Genomic DNA, 16,474 nt, shown 5'->3' with positions numbered 1-16,474 from the left:
CACTCTTCTGTGTTGTGGAGGTGACTTTTTTCTTCTCTCTGTGAGTTTCTTTCTGAGGCTTCTAGAGGAGGAAGCATTCAAATTCTCCCCTTGAGAACCTCCAGACCAGACAAGCCAAGATGCCCAGGGGATGCTGTAGCATGTGAAGACAATTAATGAGATGGCTAACTGAATGTAGAGGAAGGAGAGAGGCCACATCCACCTTTTCAGGATCTCCAGCTCCCACTGTGGCGCTTTCAACTCAGGCTCAGCTTTGGGTGTGCTCCTTAGCATCTGCAAAACCAGTGAAATGGTATGAGCGCCCCACTGAGTGAACACTGGACTCCCCTAATATTTATCTCTGGTGGAGATTGCAGGCTTTCTTTGGCAACCTAAAATGTTCTCTTTGGGCCAATGTATCCCACTTACAAACTCATGGTGCTGCATTTTGCTGCTGCTACCATGACCCCCCTTGGTGCTCTGCAGCACCTGGCACTTCAGTTTCCTGTATGAGTTGTCAGGAGTTTGGGGATTTGGACACTTGGATCTCATCCTGGGTTTGTTTTTTCAAGCAGGTCTGAAGTGATGCTTAGTAATTTATTGCCTTGCCCTGTTTAAAAAACAATTCAAGGCAGCAGTGTCTTCCAGAGGAGGACAAACCCAATGTCACAAGGAAATGCCACACTGCAATATATATGTTGTTGCATAAATCAGTTAACTTGGATTTCTGCTTTGTGAGATCCCACGTTATGTTTACGTAGCACTGGGAAATTTCCCATAATGTGAGTGTCAGGTGGCTGTGTTGTGAAGATAAGGTGAGCAAAAATCCCATTGAGTTGGGATGTGCTTGATCAGTACTACAGAGCTGAATGCTGTTTCACCGGCTTGGAAACAGCCTTTCATGCAGTGTCAGAGAGATGCAAGGTGCCTATTACAGAAAGCCCAGGATGTGTTTCTCATGTTTCATGCTCTCACCCTCCCCAGCCCACACACTCCAGATCTGTAATTAATGGTTGTTTTGAGGGACAGATTCTCCATAGTATTTAGGTATGTGGAAGTCCTATGCTGCTGAGACATTCAAAACCGTGTAGAATGCCAAATCTGTGTTTTCAAAGTCTCAGTAGATGCCTGTTGCCTCTCTAGATGTCTAAGTGCTTTTCTGAATCTAGATTAAGATGTGAAATCTGAAGTTCCTGGAGCCAGAAGCTCTGTTTGTTATTACTTGGCAATGTGGTGGCCTAGTAGGGTAAGAAAGATAAAGGTCCTCTCAGATACTGGCTGGGCAATGAGGAGAGCATGGCTGCTACCTTATTACTGCCTTATTGATGTGATGGTACCTGCAACAAACTTACCTGTGTATGTCCTAAGCTTTATGACACTGATCTTCAAAATTCCCATGTGGATGGGAAGGGACTGCTTGCTAGAGAAAGAAGAGCGATATCTTTGTGTATTCCTGTTTCCACAAAGGAAATTTGTCAGAAAATAGATTTGAAATCACTTCAAAGTTCCTGACAGCACTCCAATTACAAGTTTTACAGCTTGCTTTCCTTTGCTTTTACTGACATGTTGTTGGTTTGTTGTAATTTTTGCATCCTAAGTTTACTCTATATTTGCCGGGAAGAAGGTGTTTTATGTTTGTAAACCAACTAAGAATTGTGTTTGGAGTCAACCTAAGAAATCTACAAGGCTTCAGCCTCTTTTGTGAGCATAAAGGGTGGCATGGCGGATTTCTTGGTCTCTTTCCTCTGCTGTCCTCCCCAGACCTGGCTGCACTGCAGTGGTTGTCTATGTCTGTGATTGGTGTCCTGTGGAAGGGAAAACCCTATAAGCATAATTTCTTGAGTTGACTTATAATATTATCACTACTGTTTCTCTGCAGGCCTGAAAGATGACAAGGATCTGAAGTTCCTCCTGAAAGGCAGCCAGCTGCTGAAAGTGAAGTCAGGCTCTTGGAGGAAGGAGCGGTTTTATAAGCTCCAGGAGGACTGCAAAACCATATGGCAGGAATCAAAGAAGATGCTGAGGTCTCCAGAGTCACAGATCTGTAAGTTTGCTTCATCATAGGCGTGGGGCACTGTGGGCAGAGGTGCTTAGGGTGAAGCAGGACCATTACACTTGTGATGTGGAGGTAGGGCTTGGAGCAATGAGACCAGATCCTTCATACCTCCTGTAACATACAAGCTGAGCAGTGGTGTCAGCTCTGGAGACAGCTGGGAGGAATCTGCCATGTCAGGAATGGCTACATTTCCCAAGCTCATGAGCTACTGCTTAAAATCGTTGTGGGGCAGACCACGCTGGTGTCAGCGTCCCTGCCTGGCTCGTTTCCTCCCCAAAGCAAGAGTTCAGGTTACTCAAGTGTCCGGGCCCTAATGCTCAGTGTGAGCCATGGTTTGAGCATCTTCAGTGTGGTATGGTGCGCTTGGGCTGCTGGTCTGGGCTCTGCCAGAAGTCTACAACTTCTTTTCTGCCTGCAGCCCCTGGGAAGGCTAGTATTTAAGCCTCACAAGGGAGCCACAGAGATGTGGAGATCAAAGGGCTGGCAGGAGATATCTCTGGGAAGAAAGGCTTGTTCTTATTCTTATCTTGGAAACCCAGAATGTGCCCCATTGTAACAAGTCCAGATACAACAGTTACCATTATATGGAAACAGGGAAAACCATTCTGTGCCAGCATCACCCAGCTTGGGGCCATAACTGGGACCAGGAGCCCAACTGTGCAGTCAGAATGGGATCAAGTAGAGTGTGTATCTCTTTATATCTGTTTATATCTGTTTTTTCTTTTCATTTGGTATTCTTCTGGCATATTTCTCTGTCACTAATCATCACAGTCTTATAAATCCAGGAGGTAAATTAATAATGTGCAATATATTTTGTGGCATGCTGAAATGTAGAACACACTGTCTGTGTTATTTACACAATTTTTTTGGTAACAATCATATTAACTAAATGAAGGGTGGGTCTTCCAAATTACACGCTTCCCACAAGCAGTGATAAGACTTTTAGTAGGAGGAGTAAGGTAGCAGGGCAAAACATGTTTGGTTTATAACCCTGATGGCCACACTCGTCTCACATGACCTTGGGCACCATCTCTTGGTGCATCCTTCCCCACACATTTCCTTTCCTCTCCTCTATCTAGCTATAAAAGGCTTTAGGTTGGAGGTGGTCCCTTACTGTGTGCTTGCATGCCCAGCGTGGCAGTGTCCTGGGCTCAGCTAGGCTGTTTAGGTACCAATGCAATAACCCATGATAACAACATCAAATGCAGAGGCCTTAGTGAATGTTTGAGGTCTGTCCCATATCCTTTCCCAGATAATGTCTTGCTATAAAGCAAATAAGGATGCAGTTGAGAGGAATGACTTTCAGAGCTTTCTTTCCTCTGCTCTGAGCCAGCAGTTTCTAAATTATGGGGGCTGAGAACACCTCCAGCAACAATCCTGACACCGCCTGGTCCTCTGAAGTAAAGGGTAAAGGATCCTTGGGCTGTGGCTCCAGGGACCTTGTTGTCTGCTTGGAGAAGCACTGATCAAACCTATTGCCCCCGTCGCTGGGGCAGTGGCATTGAGACCTGGCACAACTGTAACTCTTTCATATACTGAGCTGTAATAAAAGCCCTGCAGCGAGATCAGATCCTTTGCGCTGGCTGTTGGGCGCAGGCTGGGAGTGTGTCTATGTGGGTGTGGATTTACAGCACTCAAGATACACTTTGCTAACTGGGCACAACCGATGTTGCCACACTCCTGGAGACGGAGTCAGTGCCGCTGCAGGAAGGAGAGCTTGCTGTGCCCTGGGAGTGTCCTCAGTGCTAAGTGACGGTGGAGCGATACTGCCTACTGACTCACACCCACGTTTGCGTGCACTGTACCACCTCCATGCATGCGCACCTTTCCCCAGAGAAAGATTCCTGTTTTGTCATCAGGATAGCAGGAAAGGGGACCAGGCAGCTAAGACAGAGCTTGTCCTTGCTGCTTTGAAAAAACAGGCTCTGGCAGGGCTCTGGCTGGACTGGCTTCGCACCCGTACGCTGGGCTAGCTGCGGAGGCATGCCTGGTGCTGGGTTGACCTACCAAGTGTGCTGGGGCAGGCTGTGTCCCACATGCTTCTGGGAGGGTCTGAAGCTGTGCCGCAGTTGTGGCTTAAGCTTTCAGAGGGGCACCTCAGGGCTGCTTTCAACAGGTGCTCTGGATGCATCTGAACCTGGAAGTCAACAAGAGAGATGAGTACTGAGTGGACTGGTGCCTGCCCAGTCCCAAGGCGTAACCCCAAGGACATCTATTTTCCCATGCCTTTTTCCTCTGAGACCTTCCGTTCTCAAGTTTTCAGAGTGATCACTGGGGTTGAGTTTCTTTCTTGAGCTTTTAACGTCACCAGGCTGTTTTGGATTTAGGTATAGAGAAGATTACCCCTGGTTAGTGTTGTGTCCTACGGAGGGCTCTGTCACTACACCTACCTTCTCATTTGGTCCAGTGTATGGAGGTGATCAAATGAGAGGAAGAGTGCAAGGTCATGATTTGATACTCAAAATCAGGGACTTCAACATGAGTCTCTCCAGAGGGTCACCCTTTCTTGTTAACAGACAGTAATTTTTGCCCTCCAGTACAAAGCCTTTCTGAAACTGCAGATAAGCTGCCTTTTTTAGGAAGGAAAAAGAATGAGCAGAATGGAAACTGGGAGGTTTTAGCAGCAGGTCTAATCTTATCTGCAGGATTGCTGACAGCAAGCAGATGGAGGCACCTCAGAGAAGTCTGGGTAGAGTAAAAGTTTTATTTTTCTTTGGACAGTTTCCTGTTATTTCTGTTACTGTTCGTATAATCATGCAGAAAAGCTATTTGTAAACCATTGTGTGGTGGTGTCTAGTAGATAAAACTGGGGACTGCCAAGGTTAGACAGACAAATCTCAGATGCTTGAAGTTAAAAAACCCCAACACATCAGAGTTGTCACAGACACAGATGTTATCTGGATCAGATACACAGGGTACAGCCAATACCTTCCTCTGTTTTTATATTAAACAACTGGAAATTTAGATTGGATACTGTGTTGATAGCTATTACCCACAGGGCTTTTTGAGGGATAGCCAATATGGTTCTACGAAGGTAGAACATAATCCATTTGTGCCTTATTGTCCATAATCCATTATTTTTCAGTGTGTTCCATTTAGGCCCAAGGGTGGAGGTTTTTTTTTCCAAAAGCCCTTGAAGCATCTTAAGTGATCAGTTTTCCAACAAATGTGTTACGCCCTGTGTGTATGTCTGGTTAGCTCCAGCAGAAGCATAGGAGTGCTGGGCACAAAGAGCTGTACAAAGGCACCTTTAAAAATCCGTTTTTCACCATAGCCTTCTACATCCTGTATCTGAGCTGCATACCAGGCCTATAAACGCACTGCTGCTCTCTGTTATCTTAAATGTTGTGTAGAGCCATGGTCAGGGTGGATCCTTGTTTGGCTCATGAGGCTTTTACACATGGGACAGCATTCTCCCTGGGCTAAGAAAATAGGGTTCTAGTGGCAGGATTAACAGTTTGAGGGCAAAGAAAAGGTTTGTGCAAGAGAGCTGGTAAATAGTTCAATCAAAACTAGTTCACTCCTGAGCATCAATATGGTGGGAGAGAGGAGAGCCAAAGGGGGAAGAGCAGAGGGTCTTGTGTTGAAAGAGCAGCAGCCTGTCAGCAACAGTCTCTTGTTTAGCTGTGGTAAAATATCAGGTCTCACCTATGTGAAAAAAAGATCAAAAAGGCATGTGCTGCTTTCAGTGAAATTGATTTTTGAAAGTCTTTTCTTAAACCACCTGAAATCCCTAGCATGAGCTCACTTAAGCCAGACTCAATCCCTGTAAAACTCCATGAGCTTGGGGATTTGTAGGGATGGTTGAAAACTTACCAGCGAAACGTCCTTTTGAGCGTTTGGTGGAGAAGCAGGATACTCAAAGCCAGAAGGAAAAGACTGAATGAGTTGTTTCAGATTTAGGGGTGCTACAGTGGAGCCCTGGGAAAGCTGGTGCTTTGCTACCTCCTGCACTCTTTCTGTGCTGGAGACTCAGGGAGATGACGTATTCCATGACAGCGGTGAGCAAGCTTCAGACACTGCACCAAGGATGACTCACTGTGGGTGCATTGTTGAGTCACTAGCAGTGTAGTCAAGAAAGACATTTAGGAGTTTTGGCTGAAATATTTCCATTTCTGGCCAAAAGCTTTACATAAAAACCACTGTTGTTAGGTTTTTTTCCCTGTATTTTGGTGGTTTTTTCCCTGTATTTTGGTTAAAAGAATCAATTTGGGAAGTTTACAGAGGTGAGCTAAACTGAGTTCAGTTGCACAACTGAATGTTGCAAGTGATGATTGTATTATTATTTAAAGTAATGAAACTGATATTTTGAAGTGATGATTAATTATCCTCACTAATAAAAATGCATAGAATTTCTTCCAGTTCCCCTGACTTCTGAGCCAATTATAGGATATTTTTGCATGATTTAAATGTAGTACAAAGGCTTTGTGTTTATAGCCCACTACCAGCGTTGAGCAGAAAATGTTTTCTTTCATTTTTGAGTTCTTGTGAAATTTAGGAATGCTCTTAAAATGCCATGCGATGAACATACCATACCATTTTTATGGAAGAATGAACAGTGGTCTCCATTGAGTTAATGCCCTGAACTTGCTTGCAGAAGAGCAGAAAAAACATGATACTACTCGGGGCTTGCTCAAGTCAAGAAGTGAAAACTTTAAATTGCTCCTGATAAGTGCCTAAAGTCAACAGAAACTCTCAGCAACCTGTATATGCGCGGCAGGCAGCTGGCTGCACTGACAGTTTCCTTCTGGAGCTGGTTAGGCAGTTTCTTTAGGAATCATTGCTTCATGGTCAGACATATATTTGTCCCTGGAAAAATATTTGCTGATGTGAATGTGTTATGCAAGGCACCAGTCAGCTGTGAAAATAAAACTGCCTGTCTGTGGGTCTCATTAGTTTTTATCAAAATCACCAACCCATAAAACAAGTCATTTCAAATGCAGAGCTGCCTGTTTTTTCGATTTAATTTTGAATCAGGCCACCGCATGCGTTGCTGTGACAGTTTTCATCACAGGCAGCGTGCTGACAAATATTGACCTTATTCTCCATAGCATATGTTAAATGCAAAGACAGAAGTGTTGAGAGCCTTAGATCCAAATTTAATGGCACTGTAATGGCGGAAGTAGGGACTAGTTTCAGAAATAGTTTGCAGGGCCCTGGTTGTGATGTGTGGAAGGAATGTAAATAGACATCACTCTATTTACATCAACACCCTGGGCTGTGTTGGGTAGACAGAAAGATTGGGTAAAGACTTTATATTAAAAGGTATTTCCAAACAACCTGTGAAATTACATGTGCACTGCATCACTGGTTGTCAGCTGCTGACACACACCAGCACTGAGGACTGACTGCTGTGCAGCAGCTCTCAAGTTAAAACAATGTGCTGAGCAAATCAGTGGAGGGGGAGAGGAGAAGAGAATGGATGAGGAATCAGCAGCTTGGACCTGCAGTAATTCACGCAGAGGGAGATGAAAGTGCAGTGTGGTCAGGGCTAAGAAAGCACAGCACAGTGGGGCTCATGCTAAACCCACCCCTGAATCATTATGTTAAAGCATCCCTCAGGGATGAGGGTGATGGATAACCTTTGGCATTCCCAGTCCAGCAAGTTGACAGTGCTCCAGCTCCCGCTGATTATAAAGGTCCTGGTCCCAACTGCGTTTGGCCGTTAGCTTCAGCCACCTATAGTGAAACTGAAATCAACTAAACAGCTTTTTCTGGGGTGAAACCAAAAAGAGAAGCAGCCAGTAGTGCCAGTTTGCCCCACGTGCTCTGCGTGTTGTGCAATCCGTGTAAGTCTTGCTGCAGTCATCTTGGCTGGCAGGGCAGTCCTGGGGTCAGGGAGCAGCTTTCGTCTGTTCTTGACAAGATGCTAAGCCAGCCTGGCTGAGCTGCAGCTGCTGAAGGTCTGATCTCTCTGCAGACATGCAGTATTGTGTGCAAATGCGGTGCAAGCTATTAACAGCAGAGTACATTTCTCATCTGCATTTCCTGACAGTAAACAGAAGTGACTTACTGAGACAATTAGAGCGGGATGGAGTAATTCAGTGTGACTGAATGCCACATTGCAGAGATCACTACTTAATGACAGGGAGGTAGGATAAGGAAGGAAGAGGATCTGAGGAGCATTTCCCCAGAGTGAAAAAACTGCCCTTCTTTCCTGAGGAGTAGCTCAAGGACAGCTGTGCTGGCAGTGCCTCCAAGTGTCGATAGATTGACCCTTCTCTCCCTCTTTATCAGCAAAGACACAAGGAGGGAGGAAGCACCTTTCAGTCCTTGTCCTTCATATGCTCAGTGGTTTCCGGGATATGTGGGTTCAGTTCCTTGTTGTCTCTCTTTTCCGTAAGACTTGACAAAATATCTCCTCTCAGAGGGCTGCCTATCAAACAGGAGGAAGGCAAAGGGTGATTGCTCTCTGCCTCCATTGCTCCTTTCCCTGTATTCCTTAGGATTACCAAAATGTTTTACTGTCGGTGCTCCCAGCACAGTCTGGACATTTTACCTGTGGAGCAGTGATGGGAGAAGAGGTGGAGAGGCCAGTGGCAAGGGCTCATGTCTCAGATAAGTGCACTGATTATTAGACACCTTACCAGGCTTGTCCTTCTGGCTCTTCAGCCCTTGTATTTTTGGCTGCTCAGTGGCTCATAGTGCGTACATGTGACTTGGATGCACTTCTGAAGCCTGAAAGCTCTGGGGCTACAGCTTGTAAGGTGATGGTGAGATTGACTTTATGTCCCTCTCCCTAATGCTTCCTGCATGAATGATTCTCACACCATCCTCTCCCCACATGCATGTAGGGCTGAAACCCTTGCACTGGGGTGTGTTTGAGGGCACCTCATGGAGGACGGTCAGGCCAGCCCAGGTCCTGCTGGAGGGAGGTGGGGAGGGACCCTTTTGTGCATGGGCCACTTGAACGAAGAAACTAACTTCTGGGGCATGGGGTAGCTTTTGGGTCAGGCAGAGGCACAGGTGAGGCTCTGCACCTGCTCAGCAAGGTTTTGTGGGTCACTGTTTTGGACTTGGGTACTTGCAGACTCTCCCAAGTCCGATTACAGACACACCAGTGTGAATCACAGCTTTTGTTTTCCTTTGAGAGGTGTTTGTCTTCCTTCTGCATGAGCAGATGAGTTTGCAAGTGTAACAGCAAGTTCCTTGAAAGCCATGAAGAGAGAAATCCAAATCAAAAGAGACACCCAAAAGATGCATGTTGGTTGCTTGAAAGCATCACGGTTGTCACAACTGGCCTCCTGCGGGCCTGACTCATACCTGCCTGCTAATGCCACGGGTGAAATGGGAGAAGGGCATGGCACTGAGAATTACCAAGGGAGGAGCACAAGGGCAGTATCCAGTGATGAAAACTGAAAGGAGAATTAAAAAGCAAAGTTCTCAACATATCCCCGAGACTAGTTCAGACAGGAATATTTCACTGGAATGCTGCTGTATGTTCATGTCAGTGGGGAGCCTTTGGCTGTGGCACTGGCTGAGCAGCATCTGCAGCAGCTGGGAGGGCTGACCGGGATGTAACCTGTTTGACTCAATGTCTGGAGGCCAGGATGGACACAAGCTTCCTTGTCTTGTGCTTCACGTTTTGGGCTTTACACAAACCACCTCTTCAGCAGACGTAAACACTCAGGAGAAGTAGATGCAAACTTTCCAGATTTTCTTGTGCTTGTGGTTACCTCCTCACTGTGGCGTGTTGGGGAAGGAACAGGAAGGTTGCAGTGATACGTGATTGATGGGTATTTGCTATAAGTGTTCCTCTGCTGTGAAATGTCTCTGTCCCCCAGTTATTTCTGATTTCTCCTTGCAGATAGCTAAGCACACAGTTAGTTTGGGACTGCTAATACAGTACACTCACTGCCTGGGAGCAGCTGATAATGTACTCATGCTGGGTTAAGATTTTCCAGAAAAGAGGTAACATTTGCAGATGGCTTGGGCCAACTCCTTTGGCTTCAGCTTTTTTATTGACAGATGAAAGCAGTACACATGACCAAGCTATGGAAAGCTTTAAAAAGTGTCCTCCCTTACCCTGCTTTTTTAACAGTTCCTGTGTTGATAGTTTCTCTCCTTGTCTCTTGCGTGACTATAGTAGACACCAGTGCTGTTATTCAGCCTTCCTTGTACCTCTTCTGCATCGAGGAGCTCTGTGCCCTCTATCATCCTCTTCTCAGCATACCCTAAAGAGATCAAGGCAGCCCTTCCAGACCCAGGTTTTCAATCTTTTTTTCCTCCCACACAACTCTCTTTTCCAGTGGATTCACTTTGCCAGGTAATGGTTTCCAAAGAATCCCTTCTAAATTTCCAATATTTAACATCAGTTTTTCTAGTCTTGGAAACACTAGGTCCTTGCCAACCCAAAGTTTAGGGATTGATTGCACAAGCAGACTAGCTAGCCATTCTGAAGGGACAATAACTGGTATGAGCCAAGCAGTGGTGAGCAGTTGGCAAGTGATGAGGAATGACAGGATGATCCTTCCACTTGCGATGCCATAACCAGAAAAGACCGGGAGTGGAGGAGAATCACCTACTTACCATGTCTGCATCTGAGATGCTCAGGCTGGACTTCCTTTCTGGTTAAGGGTCCGCTGCAGCCATGCATTAAAGGTCTGATTTATCTTACCATAAAGTTTTTGTCTAAACAGGACAGAACATTTGTGTTCCAAAAGCTTCTTTTTTTCCCATTGGCTATAAAAGGAGCCTAACTAAAATTCAGACTTTTGGACTGAGCTGGATCTGTCCAAATATGAGAGCATCCTTTACATTAAGGGTGTAGTTCTGCCTAAGGCACAATCACTATCATTTGCCCAATGCCCTAGTTAACGGACAGAATCACCAGCAAGGCTCTCCATTAGCAGCCCAGCTGCCACAGAATTGTAGCCCTTTTCTTTCAAGAATGGTTTTAGTACTCAAAACCATAAACCTTCACTCTACAGTTAATTGGCCAGATAATGTAATTCCACAGCAGCCCAACCCAACCTTTTCCTCCTCTCCTCTCTGACTGATCAACTGTTGGCCTTTATGAAGTGATAATAAAAGACCACACAAAGATAATTGCTCATAATCGTCAGGGAGCAACTTTGCCAGCTCCAGGAAGGTCCTCATGATATGTTCTTGTATAGGAACCAAACCAACGAAGTACTGTGGAAGATGTTTGACCACCCCAACATGTGGTAAGAATTTAAAGCAAATGGCTGGTGTTGGTTTTGGAAAGTTACTGATTTTTGAAGACTGAAGTTTTGTGTGGTTTTGAGTGGCTTCTCCCCCCCCCCCCCCCCCCCCCCCAGCAGTATCATGACTGCCCTGGAAAAAAAAGGAAAGTTTTCAAACTCTAATGAGCATCTTATGAATTTTGAATGATCCCAGGGCATCCAAGCTAAAAAGTGGAGGGTGGATACTGACTGGTGTTTTTCTGCAGTGTTAACTTTGAACGAACCAGGCACTTTAATGGTGAAATTACACCAATTTAAATGAAGAAGCTGATAAAATGGATGCTTAAAGGCAAATTTCTCTTATTTTACACTCTGATTTTACATACTGATTTTCAACAAAGCTCCTTCAAGATAAGCACAAACAAAATCAATCTCACACATCTGCACTACAGGAAATAATTTTTACCTGTAATTTACAGTTTGAGGTAGAGGAGAGGTTAAGCTAATTTTTTTCTTTTTTCAAAGTCCTGTGGTTATATTTAGTTTTTGGCAAGCTTGTTGTAGAAGATGGCTGGATATCTCAAGTGTATTGCCTTGTCTGTGTGTGTGCCCTGAGATGGTATCGGTAGATATTTGCAAAATGTTAACTGGCCTGTCTCCCACCCAAGAAAAATGCAATGAGACTTTCTTAGTTATGGACTCCAACACTGTTTGCAAACATTGATGCCATTTATTGTGTGAAGGTGCCATCCCTACTTTGGTGTTAAGTTTCTCAGCAGTCAAATGTGATTAAGTGGTTTCTGCCCTTTCAGTCCTTTGTAGATGTATTAAGTGGCCCATGAAAGACAAAAAGAAGCTGTGCAGGCTGCTAGGAGCTTGCTTGATTTCACCACAGTTTGAGGGTACCTGCATGCTTTCAGGGGCAATGTATGGATGTCCCTGTTACTTGTATTTGTTTAATAATATAGTCTCTTGAATGCACTGCTCCTTCTGGATTGCTTTGTGTGTGCATTTTGCAAACTTGGTGTGACTTCAGGGCTCATTTCCACTAGCTGAGGGGCAGAGATGGAAATGGGGAAGGATGGTCTTGAAAGCAGTGTTTTGCTTTCTCACAGCAAAGGGGATCAAGTCTACTCTTGACAGGGGTGAGGACAGAGTATGGGTGACACCAAACTGCTCTGAAGTTTTGGTCTTTGCCTCCCTGATTTGCACTAATGTGACTGAGAAGAGTATATGGGATTTTAAATTATACGTTCTCATGTTTATTGCAAACTAAAGAATTATTATTTTAGTCTCTGCTCTCCTCTTACTGCAGTCATCTCTCATTTTCCTGTGAGATGATGTTTGCAGGGAGGCAGAGATCAAGTCAGGGATGTTGCAAGGACGGAACCAAATTCTTGGCAATGATTTTATCTCATAAACATGATAATCTCTGCATGGCATCTAGTGCATATTCTGCTTCTTTGGTACATAAAGCACATGGGGAAAGAATTGTGGTTGTTTTTTAAAAAATTATTATTATTTTCCTGCTCTTTCTGCTCCTCTTGATTTGAACTTTATTTAGTACCAAAGTTTGTGGAAGGGGGAAAAGGGGAGGGAATCCCTCAGAGGCTGCAGGAGAAGGAGAGAATAATTTCTTAATATCCCTCACTGAGTAGAGATAAGGCTGACTGAACCCCTGCTGACAGCAGGCTCTGCTTTCTTTCCACAGTCTCCATTGAAGATATTCGGGATGTGAGGTCAGGTCATAAAACAGAAGGTATGGAAAAATATGCCAAGGATGTCCCAGAGTATCGCTGCTTTTCCATCATTTTCAAAGACCAGCGGAAAAACCTGGACCTCATTGCAAGTTCAGAGGATGATGCCAACCACTGGATCTCTGGCCTCGGGAAAATTATAGCCCACAGCAACTCCATGAACCAGAAACAGAAACTCCAACAGTATCCTTTGCTTTATAAAGTGATTAATCACAGACAAAGATGCACTTGTCTTTCTCTGTGGGTGGAGATACTAGACTAACCCCCTTTTTTCCTATTGGCCCTGGGCACCAAGTTTTCTCTCACACTGTTTTTGCACCCAAGTAAGCTCCTTGTTTTCCAATGCTTTTCCCCCCCTGGTTTACAGTGGTACCAGAAAAAATGGATTCAGGCTTAACATAGCTCCTTAAGCAAAGAATCACCTCTTTCAGGGGGCTCCAGATAAAACAATCATTATTTTTTGTGTTCATCAGGGGTTGGTTTCACTTGCATTGCAGTAAACTCCAGGACAGACACTTCTTGGCAAGGCATAAAAAGCCTGTACTGTTTATCGTGTTTCTCAGTAATACAAGGCGAGGGAACTGATTCTCCTCTTCTGACTGCCAAATTTATTCTGGGGTAGCTCCACTGACTTTAGTGAAAATTACTTCTTATTTGCCTCAGCATGGGAGGAAGTTTTGCACTGAAAGAATCTGCAATTGCTGTAGTGACAATGCAGACATCAAAAAGGAAAAGTAGCAGAGCAGGAAAAGAGTGGATTAGTTGTGAAATGGGGAGTGAGCGAGTTACTGGGTGAAATCCTGGCTCTCTGAATTCACAAGGAATTTTCCCCAGGGCTGCATTTCACTCCGTAAGTTGCTTTGTGATCACAGGTCTCACATTCATATAAAAAGAGTCAATATCTGTGGGTGCAGTTTTGATGGATTTTCTGCAGTTCCTGTGTGTCTGATGCCCTGACCATGACATATGAACCTGTTGGCTGATTTCACCTTGATTTGACAGAGCCTCAGCAGTCATAAAATATTAAGTTCCTTTAAGCTCCAGAAAGATAGCCATCCAGCTATCAGAGAGGAAACTGGATAGCGCTGTCAGTGAGGGAAGGTGGTGTAAGCTTCATGCCTTGTTCAACATCAAAGTGTCTGTGGAGAGGAGGGGAGATACAAAATCCTTAGCTAAGGGAAATCACAAAGCTGGAGTCTGAGCCTGAGCAGGCACCAGGGAGTCTCGCCCTCAGTGAAGGCTTCACTCCATGTGGATTCCCTGCTGGGTAATAAGGTACTGATGATGGAGGTGGCCCATAAATGATGATCTTTCATCAGGCTTTACTCTTCTGTGAATTCTCTGAAGTCTAATAAGCTCTTGCACAACAATAGTGCTGCTCATTTAAAGGAATCAGGCTCCATTGGTTCTGATGTGCATGGGATGCTGTGTTTATCTCCTGCACTATGAGTGTCTTAGATGGTTTTTCAAGCTCTGGGCTGTAAGGTCATTCCTCAGGAGTGTTACCAGTTGTGTGTCCATGGTGGAAGGGAGCAGTCCCTAGACAAGTTGAAATCTTGAAACTTTGGTGTTATTGGAAATGTTGCAGCCTGGCAGTCTTACTTTTCAATATGAAGGCTTCCCCCACCCCACAGTGTGTGGGGAAAATCTGTACTACAGAAAGTTGTCCCTGGAGTGTGTCAAATTGAATATATTGCTGAAAAACTTCCCCGTAAGAAGAGATAAAATTGCTAAGGGGGGAAAAATAACAATGACATTTACAAGGGAAGAAGGCTGTAAATTTCCAGTGTGGAAAAGTGCCTCTCTGTCTTTGGAAAGCAGAATCGAAGCTAAATAGGGTGGGTAGGCAAGCCGTATTTCTGGAAGAGTAATTACTGTGCAGTGCTGGCTTCCAATCTGGGATTGTCTCAGACCATTTAACGTAACCTGGAATTACAGAACAGCATGATTTCTCATTTGAAATTTGATGATGTTTAATTAAAGCCTGGGATTTTAAATTTAGTCTGTCTTCGCTGGGTTTGCTTGGCAGCGTGGGCTTACTCAGATCTTCTTTAAACCTCAGAAGTGTTCTCCACATCTGTAAGCACGGAAGAAAAGTCAGTAGATGAGAAGTTTTGGGTCCCCTGCCTGTCCCCATGGCCAGAGAATTGCCTTGCAATGTATCTTTTCCAGCCTCCAAAACCTTGCAAAGCAAGTAAGGAATGTGCAAGACTTTGAAAACAAGTATTGAAAGCAAAAATTTTGCTAGTTTCAGATGGGGTTTGTTCAGTTTATAATATGATGGAGTTGCCTGTGGTAGCAAGGGACTCGATTTAGTGTCTTAGGTGTCCTTTCCAGTCCTGTATGCCTACAAAGATAAAACTCCCACATGCTTGGTGAGTACTTCTGGTGTTCTTGTACATACAGTACTGTTTTATTAAGCCTCTGATTCAACTCTGCAATAAACTGGCATAGATTATTTAGCAAATATTGCAGGTATTTGTTCAGGGAAGCCTTTAGACCAGAAAATACAAGGGACTTTTCATTTGAGTAGTGTGGCACTGTCTGCTTCGATTCTGGGATTTATGTATGAGCTTTTATTTGGGTTGGGAAGCACTTACCAGAAGTTTTACAGTGTTTCTGTTCTGAGCACATTCATGGGATATCTGCCAGATAGTTTCAGTCATCTCTCTTTGGTTTCTAATAGAAAGCTGGTAGCCCTGGAGCTGGAAGTTCCTTTAAAAACAAGAGGCAAGGAAGCAGGCTCTCTCTGGATGTACACAGGAATGGGACCAGCTTTTTCCTAGTCCACCCAAGTCCAAATAGGTGCGCTGGGTGAAAGGAAGACCCACAACCAGGGCTGCAAAATGCTGTTTGTATTGGAGGAGAAGAATTGGTTCATCCAGCTCTGCTAAGCTGTCTTAAACCTGAGGGGAGCCAGATGCATGGGGAGTTCGGGTGTTTTGGGGACTGGTCACTGCTGCTTGCTGAAACAGCAGGCTGAGGCCCCAGTTGTCTGTAGTCTCCTTTTTTTCTCTTTGCTGCTTGCCCTTGCGGGGAGGGGGCCCACTGTGTGCCTGTGCTCTTCATGGGCTCCCTGATTTCCCTCCCGCATTGCTCAGCCTCCCTGGAAGGATTATAACAGGAAAGCACCCTCCTTTCACAGGCAGAACCCGGGCGTATTCTTTTGCAGATGCATTTACTGCCCATATGTTGCCTTCCAGAGTTGCCTTTGGGTATGTGCATGACCTCTGGGTGCTCATGATCAGCGGAAATGACTGCACTTTTAAAAAACAGGTGTGTTTTTACAGTGGTTAGAGCAAAAAGAGTAGTTTCTACACACAGTTATCCAGCTGTGCTACTCATCTCTGGCCGTGACAGACTAGATTGCCTCTTGGCTCTCTAGAGTTGCATGTTACTCCTGCCTGTTATTTTTAGGGAAGGCTGTGAAGGGGAGCTGAAGTGCAGGGGTCAGGTATGAATGGGTGGCACTACTATTGGCACCATGTTGACACGCTAAGCAGACGCTCTTTGGAGCACAGCTGGTGGAGGGGGTG

The 16,474-nt window shown here is 44.9% G+C and overlaps 1 protein-coding gene across 2 annotated transcripts in view; it reads left to right on the top strand.

Moving 5' to 3' along the window:
* The window catches only part of PLCD1 (phospholipase C delta 1), a 56,397-nt gene that overhangs the window by 12,316 nt on the left and 27,607 nt on the right, over positions 1-16,474 (top strand). For both annotated transcript variants that reach the window (XM_027809848.2, XM_005442303.4), the window contains exons 2-3: positions 1,859-2,023; positions 12,893-13,121. In XM_027809848.2, the coding sequence (XP_027665649.1) occupies positions 1,859-2,023; positions 12,893-13,121 (394 nt within the window). The remainder of the gene's footprint in view (positions 1-1,858; positions 2,024-12,892; positions 13,122-16,474) is intronic.

Source organism: Falco cherrug, chromosome 4 (assembly GCF_023634085.1).
Source record: "Falco cherrug isolate bFalChe1 chromosome 4, bFalChe1.pri, whole genome shotgun sequence".
Taxonomy (NCBI): Eukaryota; Metazoa; Chordata; class Aves; order Falconiformes; family Falconidae; genus Falco; species Falco cherrug.
This window is presented reverse-complemented; position numbering and strand designations above follow the sequence as displayed.